At 45.3% G+C, this 15,854-nt stretch overlaps 1 protein-coding gene across 8 annotated transcripts in view; it reads left to right on the top strand.

Annotated features, from left to right (window-relative positions):
• LDLRAD4 (low density lipoprotein receptor class A domain containing 4) overlaps positions 1-11,936 on the top strand; it is a 465,509-nt gene extending 453,573 nt beyond the window's left edge. For all 8 annotated transcript variants that reach the window (XM_077270140.1, XM_077270137.1, XM_077270143.1 and 5 more), the window contains 2 exons: positions 2,025-2,078; positions 8,864-11,936. In XM_077270140.1, coding sequence (XP_077126255.1) covers positions 2,025-2,078; positions 8,864-9,406 — 597 coding nt within the window. In that variant the 3' untranslated portion in view covers positions 9,407-11,936. The remainder of the gene's footprint in view (positions 1-2,024; positions 2,079-8,863) is intronic.
• Positions 11,937-15,854: the final 3,918 nt, after the last annotated feature.

Here is a 15,854-nt window from a genome sequence, read left to right as displayed (position 1 = left end):
TCCACACTTGATCTTGCAGCACCCCTCTTCGTCAGTATTGTCTTAAGAGCTTTAGTTTTTCTTTGTCCACAGCTCGTGTCATGCTGTATAACCTCGTTACCTTCCGCTTCTACAGGCAGATGACGATATGTTCTCATCCTGGCCTCATAGCACTTTGGGTACACGTTGTTAATGAAAACCTAACCTATTGTAACATGTGAATAACATGAGTATCCGCTATCTGTTTTGGAGTGTTACCTTCATGAGATTTTAACCTAAACCATGTGGACAGTGACTGACGGTCCGAGTGCAATTCTCAATTTCTGGTTCCTGCAGTGACACTTAGCTTCGCTGTTACTAGTGTGGATTGTTGCTGCTTTAGATCAGTCAAAATCCCTCTCCCCCGGGGGCAAAGTATCACTAGTGGCATATATTAGAGGCAACTCCATACAAGTCAGTGTCCGATGACTCAAGAAGCTTTACACCATGACTATCTGGGGCTCTGGCTTGGCTTATATTGCTACAGACAGCGGTTTCAGTATGGGGACACTTCTTTCCTGTGTAGAGAGCGAGCTTACATGCTTCCATTACCCATTGAGCGTGGTCAACGAGACGAAGATTTATCAGATCACTTTAATGGTAACCAATCACATCATGACTCTTCAGAGACCGGCTCCTTTATCGCAGTTGTTTCCTCTGAAATGCTGCAGGACAAAGTACCGGACAGAGTTGGTGACAAGTCCAAAAGGCAGGTCTTCTCTCCACGCTGATCAGGCACTTTGACAGCTAGATCTTGGGAGCTGCCTGACCAGATGCACTTTGTGGGAATAACCCCATTTACGTAGAAACTATGAAGACTGTCCTTCTCAATTGCCACTGGAAAAAATTCTGGTATGTCCAGTTATTATTCACTTTCCTTGCAAGCAGCAGGCTAAACTCAATAGCTGGAGCTGCTTGCTCAATTAACAAGCCACACAAACTCCATACAGATGTCTTCCTAGGTAGTCAAACTCCAGACCACAGGACTGTAGGCATAAACTACTATGTGGGCGTTCACACATCATGTGTACATGGATGATACTTAAGAATTTTTAGTTAATTGCATGTACCAGAAATGCCCTCTGTACACAGATGTGTTATTTTTTTTTTAATTAAGAACAAATCTTTCATCCAAAGGTAGAAATCACTAGTGGTGAAATCGCGGGTAGTTGTCCAGATCAGGAAAAAGGCAACTGTGCAGCCTGACATGACTCTACATCCAGGAACTGACTGTATAAACAAAGGCTCAAACAAAAGTTTAATAGTAAAAACGTATATACCAGTGGTGCCATCTACTGGTGGCTGGTATGGTCTACACGTATTGATTACATAATGTAATACTCATGAGATCCAAAATGTTTGGCAGTCATTTATGCATCAAGTGCTGTAGACTAAACCTGTTCAAGTCACTCACTCATGTGCCAGACTCCCACTCTACAGGACCCAGAGGCTGGAAACTGCAAGGGAGGGGAGGTTTGGTGGTAAGTGTTTGTAGCAAGCTGGCTCAAGGACGTGACCTTGGTATAGAGAACGTCTCTCTGCTGTCCTGTATACACTTGTTGGTACCTTATCACATTTAAATGTGATCATTTAGAAGATGGTCTCTTCAGACAAGGGACACCTCCTTGACCTTAAGGTACCGTCACATTAAGCGACGCTGCAGCGATATAGACAACAATGCCGATCGCTGCAGTGTCGCTGTTTCGTTGTTGTGTGGTCGCTGGAGAGCTGTCGCTATCGTTATCGTTGTTAAGTTGTTCAGTGTGAAGGTACCTTTAGGTTAGACAACACTTGACCTGGGTACATTTCTGCAAAAGGTGTTGCGTGAACGGAATAGTTTGAATATAAGATGTGAATGGCTGTGATCACATGGTTGTAGGTGCCTGTGTTTTATTGTGGCTGCCGTTTTATCCACCGTTTAATTGTGCCACTTAGGTGTTGAACTCCACATTCGATGCATGAATGTGTATTTTATGCTGACTTTTTTTTTTTTTTTACTCCAATAGGAAAGGTGTTTGTGGCCTTCAGATAATTTGGTGTCACGACAAGGCGCATCAGAGGTAGGATATACATATAAATACCAGTGATGTAGTAGTATATAGTGAGCTATAGTTTTTCAGCTGATGTTCATTATAAAAGTATCATATTTTTCAGGCTACAAGATGCACTTTTTTCCCAAAAAAATTTGGGGGGGAGGGGGGGGTGTCTTAGTCAAAATGTACTTAGAGTGGTGGCAGCAGGAGTGGGGCGGTTCTTCCCATGGTCCGACGCTGCCGCGCGATCTCGCTCCCATCCCAGCCTGGTGCGGCAGGTTCGGTGGTGCAGGGGGCTCCGGTGACAATTTGTGAAAGCCCGGAGCCCCCGAACTTCTATTGCCTTGATGCTGTGGCCTCTGGGTAGCCCCCGCACCACCGAGCACTGCCGAACCTGCAATACCAGACTGGGATGGAACTTCCCGGATACCATCGCATCGCAGCAATGGATGTGCAGGGGCTCCAGGCTTTCACAAAATGTCACCATAGCCCCCCGCACCACCGAACCTGCTCACCAGTCTGGGTCATATCATCGCTGGACCACCAAACAACCCCTGTGACTCTGCTCCACCAGCGCTGCTGATCCCACCCCCACCTTCCCCCGGGTAAGCTTAATTCAGGAATGTTAGGCTATGTTCACACGTTCAGGATTTCCATCCTTTTTTTTTCCTGACTGAAACTGCAGGTCTCTGCAGAAAACGCAGGTGCGTTTTTTGGTGCGTTTTTGGTGCGTTTTTTGGTGCGTTTTTTAGTGCGTTTTTTGATGCAGTTTTGTCTGCAGATTGTCTGTGTTTGACAGAAATAAAGTTTACTGCAGTGGGGGGGAAAAAAAAAAAAAAAATGATGTCATTTCCTTGTCCAACCCTTTTCTTCTTCCATCCTCCATTTTGGGACTAAACACCAAAATGAGTGGACGTGTTTTGAATGACAGCGCTCCGCGTTTTGCGCCGCATGCGTCACTGCAGCGCACGCATCCGGGCGCAGAGGACGCAGCAAGTTGCATTTTTGCTGCGTCCAAAATCAATCAAAAAAAGGACGCATGCGGCGCAAAACGCAGCGTTGTGCATGCGTTTTGCTGCGTTTTACTTTGCGTTGTGTGTTGCGGCGCCGACGCTGCGGCGCACAACGCAAATGTGAACATAGCCTCAGTGCCACGTATTTAAGTGCCACATGCCACGTATTTAAGTGCCACGTGCCACGTATTTCAGTGCCACGTGCCACGTATTTAAGTGCCACGTGCCACGTATTTAAGTGCCACGTGCCACGTATTTCAGTGCCACGTGCCACGTATTTCAGTGCCACGTGCCACGTATTTCAGTGCCACGTATTTCAGTGCCACGTATTTCAGTGCCACGTATTTAAGTGCCACGTGCCACGTATTTAAGTGCCACGTGCCACGTATTTCAGTGCCACGTGCCACGTATTTCAGTGCCACGTGCCACGTATTTCAGTGCCACGTATTTAAGTGCCACGTATTTCAGTGCACGTGCCACGTATTTAAGTGCCACGTGCCACGTATTTCAGTGCCACGTATTTCAGTGCCACGTATCACGTATTTAAGTGCCACGTGCCACGTATTTAAGTGCCACGTGCCACGTATTTAAGTGCCACGTGCCACGTATTTAAGTGCCACGTGCCACGTATTTAAGTGCCACGTGCCACGTATTTAAGTGCCACGTGCCACGTATTTAAGTGCCACGTGCCACGTATTTAAGTGCCACGTGCCACGTATCAGTGCCACGTATTTAAGTGCCACGTATTTCAGTGCCACGTGCCACGTATTTAAGTGCCACGTGCCACGTATTTAAGTGCCACGTGCCACGTATTTCAGTGCCACGTGCCACGTATTTCAGTGCCACGTGCCACGTATTTAAGTGCCACGTGCCACGTATTTCAGTGCCACGTATTTCAGTGCCACGTATCACGTATTTCAGTGCCACGTGCCACGTATTCAAGTGCCACGTGCCACGTATTCAAGTGCCACGTGCCACGTATTTAAGTGCCACGTGCCACGTATTTCAGTGCCACGTGCCACGTATTTCAGTGCCACGTATTTAAGTGCCACGTATTTCAGTGCCACGTGCCACGTATTTAAGTGCCACGTGCCACGTATTTCAGTGCCACGTATTTCAGTGCCACGTATCACGTATTTAAGTGCCACGTGCCACGTATTTAAGTGCCACGTGCCACGTATTTCAGTGCCACGTGCCACGTATTTCAGTGCCACGTATTTCAGTGCCACGTATCACGTATTTAAGTGCCACGTGCCACGTATTTAAGTGCCACGTGCCACGTATTTAAGTGACACGTATCACGTATTTAAGTGACACGTGTCACGTATTTAAGTATCCACGTATCCCACGAAGATTTTTCATGGAGAACAGACACATCCAGAGATGTGTCTGCTCTCCACGGCTGCAGCAACACACTGACAGGAGCCATAGTGTGCGAGCGAGTTTACCGGCGGTCATTGACCCCGGCACTCTCGCTTAACGGCAGTGCTGCGTGGGAAAGTTCAACGCAGCTGTACTGCTGTTAACCGAGACGCCGGAGCCATTGAACTCCGGAACAGTACGCGATACACTGCAAGGAGCTTCGCTCCTGGCAGTGTATCGCCGGAGAGCAGGGGATCGGCGTGGGACACTCGTTTTATGGATTCTGCGGACAGGGAGTATGGATTTGGTTTATTATTTTTGGATTTTTTCCTGGAGGATCGAGGGCTTCGCCTACCAGTGTGCTGTTGGTGAGTATATACTCTGTGTTATGTGTTGTATGTACTGTACTGTGTGTCATGTATGTGTATTGTGTGTAGGTGTTTGGTGTAAACTTTACTATTGTGCTAAGTCGCCGGACACAGGGACAACTCTCCCATCCTAATACCGGATGGGAGTAGTAGTCCCATACGGCGACTTAGCACAATGGAGGCACTATCGTCGCATGGGGGGACACACACACACACACACACACACACACACACACACACACACACACACACACACACACACACACACACACACACACATACCAAATCAATCAAACGGCCGACACGATCCCCATGCGACGCTATGCCTCCATGTCTCTCCGCCCACGCACTTCCGGCCCCGCACTTCCGCCGGCTTCCCCGCACTTCCTGCAGCAGCGGTTCTGCACATCAAACCGCAGTAAAACACGCAGATTTATTTTTGATCTGCGTGTTTTACTGCGATTTTGACCTCACAATGGAGGTCTATGGGTGCAGAACCGCTGCGGTTCAGGAAGAAGAATTGACATGCTCCTTCTTTTTTCCGGGAGCTATTCAGCACGGCTTTTTTTTTTAAATTTCCGGACCATGTGCACAGTGTGTCCTGTTTTCCATAGGGTACAGTGTACTGTACCCTGCATGGAAAACAGCTGCGGAACCGCAGCGGCAAAACCGCCGCGGTTCCGCGGTAAAAAACGCACTGTGTGAACATGGCCTAAGACTGAGGCCCATTTGACACATTCATTTTTTTTCTCCATTCTCCTTCTGAAAATTTAGGGTGCGTCTTAAGGTCCGGTGCATCTTATAGTCTGAAAAATACAGTAACTAAGGTGGGGAATATAAGTTTAAAGAGGTTGTCCACTGCTAGAACAATCCCTTATCATACTACGCGCTTGGCCCCGATTAAAATAGCTGAGGCTCGCGTTCTGTGCTGACACCGTTCCCGTGGTGTCAGCACTCGCTCTCTTGGGGCTATCGTGAGGTCTTTTGACATGTGACCCTGGTGCCCAATCGGCATCGGTGCCACTGTCCCCACCTTCAGAAGAATTGAACATGAACAGGAAGTTAGGGCTGCAGCCGACCTGACTTCATGTTCAAATCGACAGAATGCGGAGACAGTGATACCAGCGCTGATTGGGCACCAGGGTCACGTGTCACAATAACCACACGAGGGCCCTTGGGAGAGAGTACAGACATTGCGGGAACAATGCCTGCAGGGGAGGCGAGTATAGGCTTTTTAATCTGATCAGGGCCAAGCTTGGGGTATGAGAAGGAGTTGTCCAAGTAGTAGACAACTTTTTTAACCTTACAACACAAACTATGTGCTTTATGTGATTACTGATGTTTTATTCCAAAACTCAAATGCAGACACATGATTGCAAGACTTCTGGGAATTAATTCTGTTAACTTTAGTCCCTTTTAACAACTGATTTTCTCCTGGCAGCAGGGTGTTAAGTGCCGGTGCCAGGCAAGTTCAGAACACTTTTAAGGCTAGTTTCACACAAGCGTTTTGAGGAGCTGCGGAGGGCTGCGGACTTCCTCTGTGAAGCCCCGCCCTCGGCCTACTTCTGCATGTGGCCTGCGTACCTATCTTTAACATTAGGTACGCAGGTCGTGCCGCTGTATGCGGATGCTTCTGCATGCGTTGTTTTGACGGTGCGGAGAAAAAAAAAATTGCTACAAGCTGCGACCTACGCTGGTCGCCGCATCGTCACAACGACGCATGCGGAAGCATCCGCATACAGCAGCACGACCTGCGTACCTAATGTTAAAGATAGAAAAAGAAAACAAAAAGCAGCACCAAAAGAAAACAAAGGGTGCAAAAAATCCTTCCAGGTATATACCAAGCCTCATGCTATTGTCCAGAAAAATGAAGGCCGCACTCCAATAGAAAAAATAAAAGTTGTTTATTGGCCCATGTGCGACGTTTCAGTCCAGGATGTGGACTGAGAAAGGTCCACATCCTGGACTGAAACGTCACACATGGGCCAATAAACCACTTTTATTTTTTCTATTGGAGTGCTGCCTTCATTTTTTTGGATAATGTTAAAGATAGGTACGCAGGCCGCATGCAGAAGTAGGCGGAGCTAGCGGCGGAGGTGCGGCGGAGGTGCGGCTGAGGGCGGGGCTTATCAGAGGAAGTCCGCAGCCCTCCGCAGATCCTGCAAACTCTAATGTGAAACCGGCCTAACCTGCAGATTATCCCTAGATCTGCAGGCTAATAGCTTTTTTTTTTTTCAAGTGACCGATTCCCTTTATCTTGTATATGGTCAACCTTTATTTTTACAATGTGGAAACTAAAGCCTATACATGGTGCACTCATAGGGTAAGTGCCCATGATCAGGAATTGATGCCGTTTTGGCGCTACATATTTTTGCAGTGTGAAACACAGCAGCCAGATTTTACAGTATAATGGACGGGATTTCTAGAAATCCCATGTCTACTATGTGTGTACGTTCACCTGCGGACCAGCTGGTCTCCACAACAGACATTTCAGTAAGCGTATTTGGATGCGGTAAATCCGCATGGTTAAGTGAACACATGCGGATCTGCCTGCGTGATTAGAACACAGCGAAAATACTCTGCATCCAAAGTGCTGCTACTTCCTGACCATAGGAACATAGCCATAAAGAAAACTCAGCTGCTCATGTCACACAGGAATAATCTGAAGTGTGCGAGCTGCCAGTCTTGTCAGGAAGGTTTTACCATCACCATTGCATCTGATCTTTACATACACATCGCAACATTGAAATTGCAACACCAAAAGGGAAAAGTCATGAAATTAGGAAAACTCAGGATGGATAGACGTGTTAATGGTATGCAAATGATGAAAAAAAATGGGAACACCATTTTCAGAACATCTGGATTAATTTAGTATCAAGTATGAGCACACAACTTGGCTACTATCAGTGAGGACATTCATGGTTGTTAGAGGAATGTTCTTTAGTGCCAAATGCACTTAAACATACAACTCCTAAAGATCTGCTGCTGGTAGCTGTGTTTGCAATTGCCAACCAGTGACATCCCAGAGGAGCTTGATGGCGCTGCAGGCCATGGTAGCACGTTTAGACCTTGCAGGCTGTTCACAGTTGCACGAGCAACATGCGGCCTTGTAATGTCATGTTGAAAAACTGCTCCTTGGACACTCACTTTCCATTATAAAGGCATCTTCCTGGTGTTGCACACGTGATTTCCAGACTAATCTCTGGCTATCATTACACTGAAAACAAAAACTTGACTTATCACTGAAGGTAAATGTGTTCCAGCCTCCATTGCGATCTAGCTTTTGCTCCATGGTATTCTGTGAGAGCAGTGGCTTGGGGTCATGAACACCTGGGTCTGAACATCTGGGTCATAGATTGATGCCATGCAGATGCCTTGTGTTGGTTTGTATACACAGACACTTTTTGCTTGGTATTTGAACTCCAAGTTCAATTGCAGTACAGAATTGTTCACTACGTGCCATTCTTCAAATTTGACAAGACCAAGTGGTCAATTCCATGAAAAGTCCTTCACGAGGGACCATCGCACCAGTCCTACACCTGGGATTATGGTGTTGGGGTGGCTTCCTGTTGGTAGTATTTCAGGGAATGGCCTACATGTGCCATGATGGCCTGCAGCGTTAAAAGACTTCTCTCCCTTTGAGCACATTGAAAGATGCCATGGGTTACAAAGGCAGCTGCCAGCAGCAGATCTCATCCGTCTGCATGCCCAATTGCATTCAGCATGGCACAACATTTCTGGCTGTGGTGCTTGTAAATTAATGGTACAGAATTAATGGAAATGTTTTGAAACCGTTTCCATGTTTTCATCATTCACACATAAATGTCTATCCATGCTATGATTTCCATAATTCCACAACTTTTTCTTCTTAATGTTGCAATTTCAATGTTGAGTGAATAAATGTCTCAGGAGTGAGGCCATTGCTTACAGAAGTAAATCTTGTGGCTGTAGCCATTTGTACATTCACAACAGATTCCCCTCCTTTATTACAGAACTTGGATTCGGCAGACTGCAGAGATATCTGAAATTCCTTATCACTGAGACTGTTCTTTGTAATCTTCTTTTCTAGATCATGTATGCACCAAGGTCGAGAGACAGATTCACAGCTCCTTCCTTTATGCAGAGAGATCGTTTCAGCCGCTTCCAGCCGACTTATCCTTACATCCAGCATGAGATTGACCTTCCGCCTACGATTTCGCTTTCTGATGGCGAGGAGCCTCCACCTTACCAAGGTCCATGCACTCTCCAGCTGCGGGACCCAGAGCAGCAGATGGAACTGAACAGAGAATCTGTCAGGGCGCCTCCAAACAGGACCATTTTTGATAGTGACTTAATAGATATATCCATGTACAATGGGGGCCCGTGCCCGCCTAGCAGCAACTCTGGCATCAGTGCAACCAACTATAGCAGCAGCGGCAGAATGGAAGGACCACCGCCAACCTACAGTGAAGTTATGGGACGTTACCCAGGCTCAACTTATTTCCAACACCAGCAAAATAACTCCTCTACCCCTTCACAGACAGGTAGAAGGCTTCAGCTTCAACAGTCCGATCAAGAGAGCACAATAGTCCCAGTCAGTGGAAAAGATGGGCAGCCAGGAAACCTTGTCTGAAGGACGTAGCCAGGCCGCTGTCCGCAGGACTCCCAGGACTTTAGTGCACGGGGCTCTTGTTCAAGTGGTACACTCAAGTTAAGCCAAATGCACATATTTAATGTATGCGGATTCTGATAGCAGTCAGAGGACAGCATGCAATCGGATACTATTAGGCTACGTTCACATTTGCGTTGTGCGCCGCAGCGTCGGTGCCGCAGCGCACAACGCAAACAAAAACGCGGCAAAACGCACGCTAAAACGCTGCGTTTTGCGCCGCATGCGTCCTTTTTGGCCGAAAGTTGGACGCAAAAAAAATGCAACTTGAAACGCTTCTTGCGTCCAACGCTTGCGGCCATGCGGCGCAAAACGCAGCACAACGCATGTCCATGCGCCCCCATGTTAAATATAGGGGCGCATGACGCATGCGGCGACGCTGCGGCGCTGACCGCAAATGTGAACGTAGCCTTACACATGTTCTTTCTGTTTTCCACATACACTTTCTTCAGGAAACTTTTTTATGTTATCATATTTCAGTTTATTTAAACCTTACAGAAAGGTGGCACAGAACTAAAGCTTCACCGAGCCTTTTGTATACTGACATAGAACAAGTAAGTGTTTATCTAGAAATGCTCCGTTTATTCGTCAGATGGCCAGTGCTTATGATGTGTAGGGGCAGCGCTAATTCTTGTATATAAATCAATAACCCTTTTGTGCGTGCCAATGTGTACAGTGAACTGACAGAGTGAATGCGACGGATGCTGAGTTTTGTTTTTTAAGAGAAAAAGTTGCACTAATTGTTCAGATTATTTTATGAGGGAAACGCGTTGACTTTTTTTTGTCATACAGTATTTTTACCTGTGAGGAGACACCCAGCAACAGAGACCAGCCAGGGTTTCATACTCATTAGTTTGCTAGATGCACGGTTCTTTTCTAGTAAACTCGGAATGAGCAACTCTCCTTTAATCCGTTCACTGACCATTTTTACTGTCCATAGTATCAGTGTGCAGATTTTGGGTTGTGACATTCCTACACATTTGCATTTTGGCACAATTATGTTACACATGACCACTGCTGGTGACGAGGATCAACATACTATGTCTTGTTCTGACTCTAAGGCTATGTGCACACGTAGGGAGGGTCCTCTGCGGGTTCTCCCACAGCGGATTTGATAAATCTGCAGGGCAAAACCGCTGCGGTTATCCCTGCAGATTTATCACGGTTTGTTCTGCGGTTTCCGCTGCGGGATTACTCCTACTATTGATGCTGCATATGCAGCAATATGCAGCATCAATAGTAATGTTAAAAATAATTTAAAAAAATGGTTATACTCACCCTCTGACATCCCGATCTCCTTGGCGCTGCACGCGGCGGTCCGGTTCCAAAGATCATTGTGCGAGAAGGACCCTTCGTGACGTCACGGTCATGTGACCGCGACGTCATCGCAGGCCCTGCTCGCACAGCAACCCTGCGACCGGACGGCCGCATGCAGCGCTGAGAGGTGAGAGTATATCATTATTTTTTATTTTAATTCTTTTTTTTTTTTTACACAAATATGGTTCCCAGGGCATGGAGGAGAGTCTCCTCTCCTCCACCCCGGGTACCATCCACACATGATCCGCTTACTTCCCGCATCGTGGGCATAGCCCCATGTGGGAAGTAAGCGGATCAATGCTTTTCTATGTGTGCAGAATCGCCGCGATTCTGCACAGAAGAAGTGACATGCTGCGGAATGTAAACCGCTGCGTTTCTGCGTGGTTTTTCCCGCAGCATGTGCACAGCGGATTGCGGTTTCCATAGGGTTTACATGTAACTGTAAACGCAATGGAAACTGCTGCGGACCCGCAGCTGCAGAAACGCTGCGGTTCCGCGGTAAAAACCGCAACGTGTGCACATAGCCTAAAAGGGTTTTATGACTAGGTGTATATGCATCATTTTTACAACCAGTAGACGAATGCAGGAGAGACTGGGAAGGTCATTAACGATGTACATTTGGCAGATTTAGCTAGCCGCTGTGCTGAAGCCACCCAGATAATAAGCCAGGTTGTTGGATTTTAACCTCTGTTTTTAAATTAATTTTTAGCTTAAGTGTGAGAATCTTAAGTCTTTTCTGCCAGGTAACATTCAGTGGCTATTCATTTGTACACTGTGAAAGCCATGAACTAGGCAAAAAAATGTGGCTGTTTACCCTGTATTTTGCGTGTGGTACAATACTCTGCCAAGACAGAATTAAGGTGTCCATTTATATTAGAATAACTAGTCAAACCTGATAATTTTGGCAAAACAGGCCAACTGTCTGTATAAGGACGTCCAATTTTTACCCCCGATGTCAGATGCTTGTGGAAATAGGATCAGACCTGTCAAGCCTGATCCTTCTGTTCTCACTAGAGATGAGCTGCCACCACTGTTGAAAACTAATGATTAGCGAGTATGCTCGTTACTCAAGTTTCTCCGAGCATGCTCGGGTTGTCTGAGTATTTTGGTGTGCTCGGAGATTTTGTTTTTGTCGACGCAGCTGCATGATTTGCGGCTGCTAGACAGCTTGAATACATGTGGGGATTGCCTGTTTGTTAGCTTGAATACATGTGGGGATTGCCTATCTTGCATCCGCAAATCATGCAGCTGCGTCGACATAAACTAAATCTCCGAGCACGCCATAATTACTCGGCCACCACCCAAGCATACTCTGAGAAACTCTAGTAAAGAGCATACTCGCTAATCACTATTGAGAACACATCTACTTGGACTTTAAGCTTGGCTAAGTGTGTACGTGTGGTCAAAGTAAAGGTACCGTCACATTAAGCGACGCTGCAGCGATAGCGACAACGATGCCGATCGCTGCAGCGTCGCTGTTTGATCGCTGGAGAGCTGTCACACAGACCGCTCTCCAGCGACCAACGATGCCGAGGTCCCCGGGTAACCAGGGTAAACATCGGGTTGCTAAGCGCAGGGCCGCGCTTAGTAACCCGATGTTTACCCTGGTTACCAGCGTAAAAGTAAAAAAAACAAACAGTACATGCTCACCTGCGCGTCCCCCAGCGTCTGCTTCCTGACACTGACTGAGCTCCGGCCCTAACAGCAGAGCGGTGACGTCACCGCTGTGCTTTCACTTTCACTTTAGGGCCGGATCTCAGTCAGAGCAGGAAGCAGACGCTGGGGGACGTGCAGGTGAGCATGTACTGTTTGTTTTTTTTTACTTTTACGCTGGTAACCAGGGTAAACATCGGGTTACTAAGCGCGGCCCTGCGCTTAGTAACCCGATGTTTACCCTGGTTACCAGTGTAAAACATCGCTGGTATCGTTGCTTTTGGTGTCAAACACAACGATACACGGCGATCGGACGACCAAATAAAGTTCTGGACTTTATTCAGCGACCAGCGACATCACAGCAGGATCCTGATCGCTGCTGCGTGTCAAACTAAACGATATCGCTAGCCAGGACGCTGCAACGTCACGGATCGCTAGCGATATCGTTTAGTGTGACTGTACCTTAAGGACTGTCCTGACCGCTGTCTATAGAATAGCCCTCTTCACACACATTTTAGATTAGCCACTTGATGTATAGCAATGGATCATATCTACACCATGAACAGAACAAAACTGTTTTAAAGAGTGGTAATATCCATGGTATGTCATCTGAAACCTTGTTAAAAAAAAAAAAAAAGTACCAGAAAAGTTAGTGGAAATGCCAAGAATCTTTCCTTCCTAACTTTGTATATTCACAACATTTTTGTATTGGGTGGAGTCGCACGCTGCAGATCTTGTAGAAATTTAGATGGAAATCTGATTCATCTGTATGAGAAAACCCCAAATCTACAGAGGTCTGAAGTCGCCATGATGACACATTTGTTACTGTATGCAACAAACCTCAAAAAATGAGAAAACCATAGGACCTAAGGGGTGGACCGTGACACATTTATCCTTCTACCTTCATAGTTTGGCCTGTTTATAGGGAATCTGATGGCTTAATATGTAACTAAAGATTGGCATGAGTCATCCATCTAGCATAAAGGACATTGCATGGCACAGAAACGAACAGAGCTGGGTGCCATGCTGGCAGGTTTGTTAGAGCTCTAGTCCGCAGGTGAATATCCGTTGTAGGTGTTCTTGTACGATTGTGCATGTCACATTAATGAATAACTCGAGCGCACTTTTAGGTCTTTAGTGCTCCCAATTCTAAATATCCACTGATCCAAAAACTTTTCATACATGGGGATTTAATGACGAAAAATTACTTGACATTTCTGAAGATCTGTTACTTACTAGCAGCCATGTTGAAGAGCCCTAGAACATTGCCTACTGCTTTATAAAGAATAGCTGGTTGGGAAAGATTCCTGTATACCATGTGGGGGAGGGCATCAGCGATACCGGATTAATGCTCATATTGGATGGAATGGTCCTTGCGTTACTACTTAAGGGTTATGAAATTTATCTGCATCATGTAGGTTACCTCACATGAGAACACTGGCTAATAGTTGTACATGAGAAATCCTGACACTGAAGGCCTTGTGTACTAGTATGTTATTCCCAAAGATGCTCCCAGTAATCCTAATGATCTCCACAACCCTGCAGCACTACTATCAAGAACATCATGCCTGTGCTATACATGCAAGGTAACTGTAGAGGTGTCGGATGTGGCCCCTTCACTTCAGATCTTAAGATTATGAAATATTCAGATATAACTTAACTAGCTACATATGGGAGACATCAAATGCCTGTATTGGCGATCTAGTATTTGCTGAATTTCCCCTTATATATGAGGACATATATATGCATATCATTAAAATAAAGCATGGACCCTGGAGGTGCTGCGTCTGCGGACCCTGCGCTAGCCTGAAGGCAGGATACCATAATCAACAGTCTACATTCTGATAAGTGTATTACATTCTCCTACTCGCACTTTAATCTATTTGCTGTCCATCTCGATAGGCAATTCATCATTATTAAAATGTACTAAGAGCAGCGATTAGTCCGAGTGAAGTCCGGTTTACCACTAGCTCAATGCTGCAGCATATCCAGGCTACAACCAGAAAAGAATAGAGAAAGCATGGTGAAACAAGATATAATCACTCTGCCTAGGACTCTTAAAATCAATGTTACTTCTTCAGTGTTATGACAGATGTGCAATAAGATCTATTGTACGTTTGGATTTTATTACGTACATTATCCCAAGAACAAGAACCCCCTCTTAAAAAAAAAAAAAAAAAAGAAAGCTGATCTCCATGCCATCTACCACCAGAGGGTTTGGACATTCTTGTGCTGGCCCACTAACTTTTAAAATGAGTCTGTGTAACAAAAACCCACTCATTATAAATGCACAATAGGTCGAGCTTGTTCTTGGGATCATGGTTGTGTGTATGTATGTGTGTGTATATATATATATATATATATATATATATATATATATATATATATATATATATATATATATATATATATATATATATATATATATATATATATTTTTCCAGTACAGCTAAAATATGTGGACTCTGGTCCCGTGGCGACAATGGTAGTCCGCCATCCAGAGCACTGCAAGCTTCCTACTCGTGACCTCCCCGCCACCTCTTAAGGTTAGTAGGCAGTGGCGACATTCAGGCATATTGATGTTGCGGCAGGCTGCCAATTATAGAATATAGATAATATATAATCAAGCATATTTTAAGATTTTTCCATTCATTTCAATTCTAATAACCATTTCACTGTGACAGCCGATCAGCCCTGCATAAAACAATGACTGGAGGGACTGCAATATATACAAAACGCTATGCTACAACAGTTCATCATGTGTCATTGCTGCATATGTTGGGCAGAAAAAAACATGATTGCTGAAATTAATGATAAAATGATTGCAATTTGTTATAAAGCAATGTTATTATGAAAGCAACAAAGTGTAAATGTGTGGTCATCACGTTGGCTACAGTGTTTGCTACATGTTTACCGCTGCTGCATTGCCTGCCATTGTTAGTGTTCATAGGAGTGCGTGACGTGGCCACCAGATCGTAGCCCAGCGTCGTATACGACTGGGAGGCTCGCCGCGCCCTGGTCACCTCCGCTTTTGCTGTGCCTCATTTTGTAAAGGTGCTTATTTCCACTTCATCTTTTCGTAAGTCTTATATATATTTTTTTTATTTTTCAACTGTATATAACTTGAATATTATGCACATATCCTACCCAATGGGTAGAACAGAAAACAAATATTCATTGTTAATACTGTAATATAATGTATAGTTGATATGGAATTTAACAAAAATGGCATAGAATTTGTGAATGCCTAACATGTCTAGTCCTTTTTTGTAAGAAGATTTGCAAATGAATGCAGAATACAGATGACAGAAATCTATGTATTTTATTTTCCTATTAAATATCAATATATCACATATGGAGAAAAAAAAGAACAAATCTACGTTTTTAAGTAACCTGTTTCTATTGTTGGTGTGAATGTTTTGTCTGAGTGTCCCCTTCCACT

This window comes from Ranitomeya variabilis, chromosome 6 (genome assembly GCF_051348905.1).
Source record: "Ranitomeya variabilis isolate aRanVar5 chromosome 6, aRanVar5.hap1, whole genome shotgun sequence".
NCBI lineage: Eukaryota > Metazoa > Chordata > Amphibia > Anura > Dendrobatidae > Ranitomeya > Ranitomeya variabilis.
This window is presented reverse-complemented; position numbering and strand designations above follow the sequence as displayed.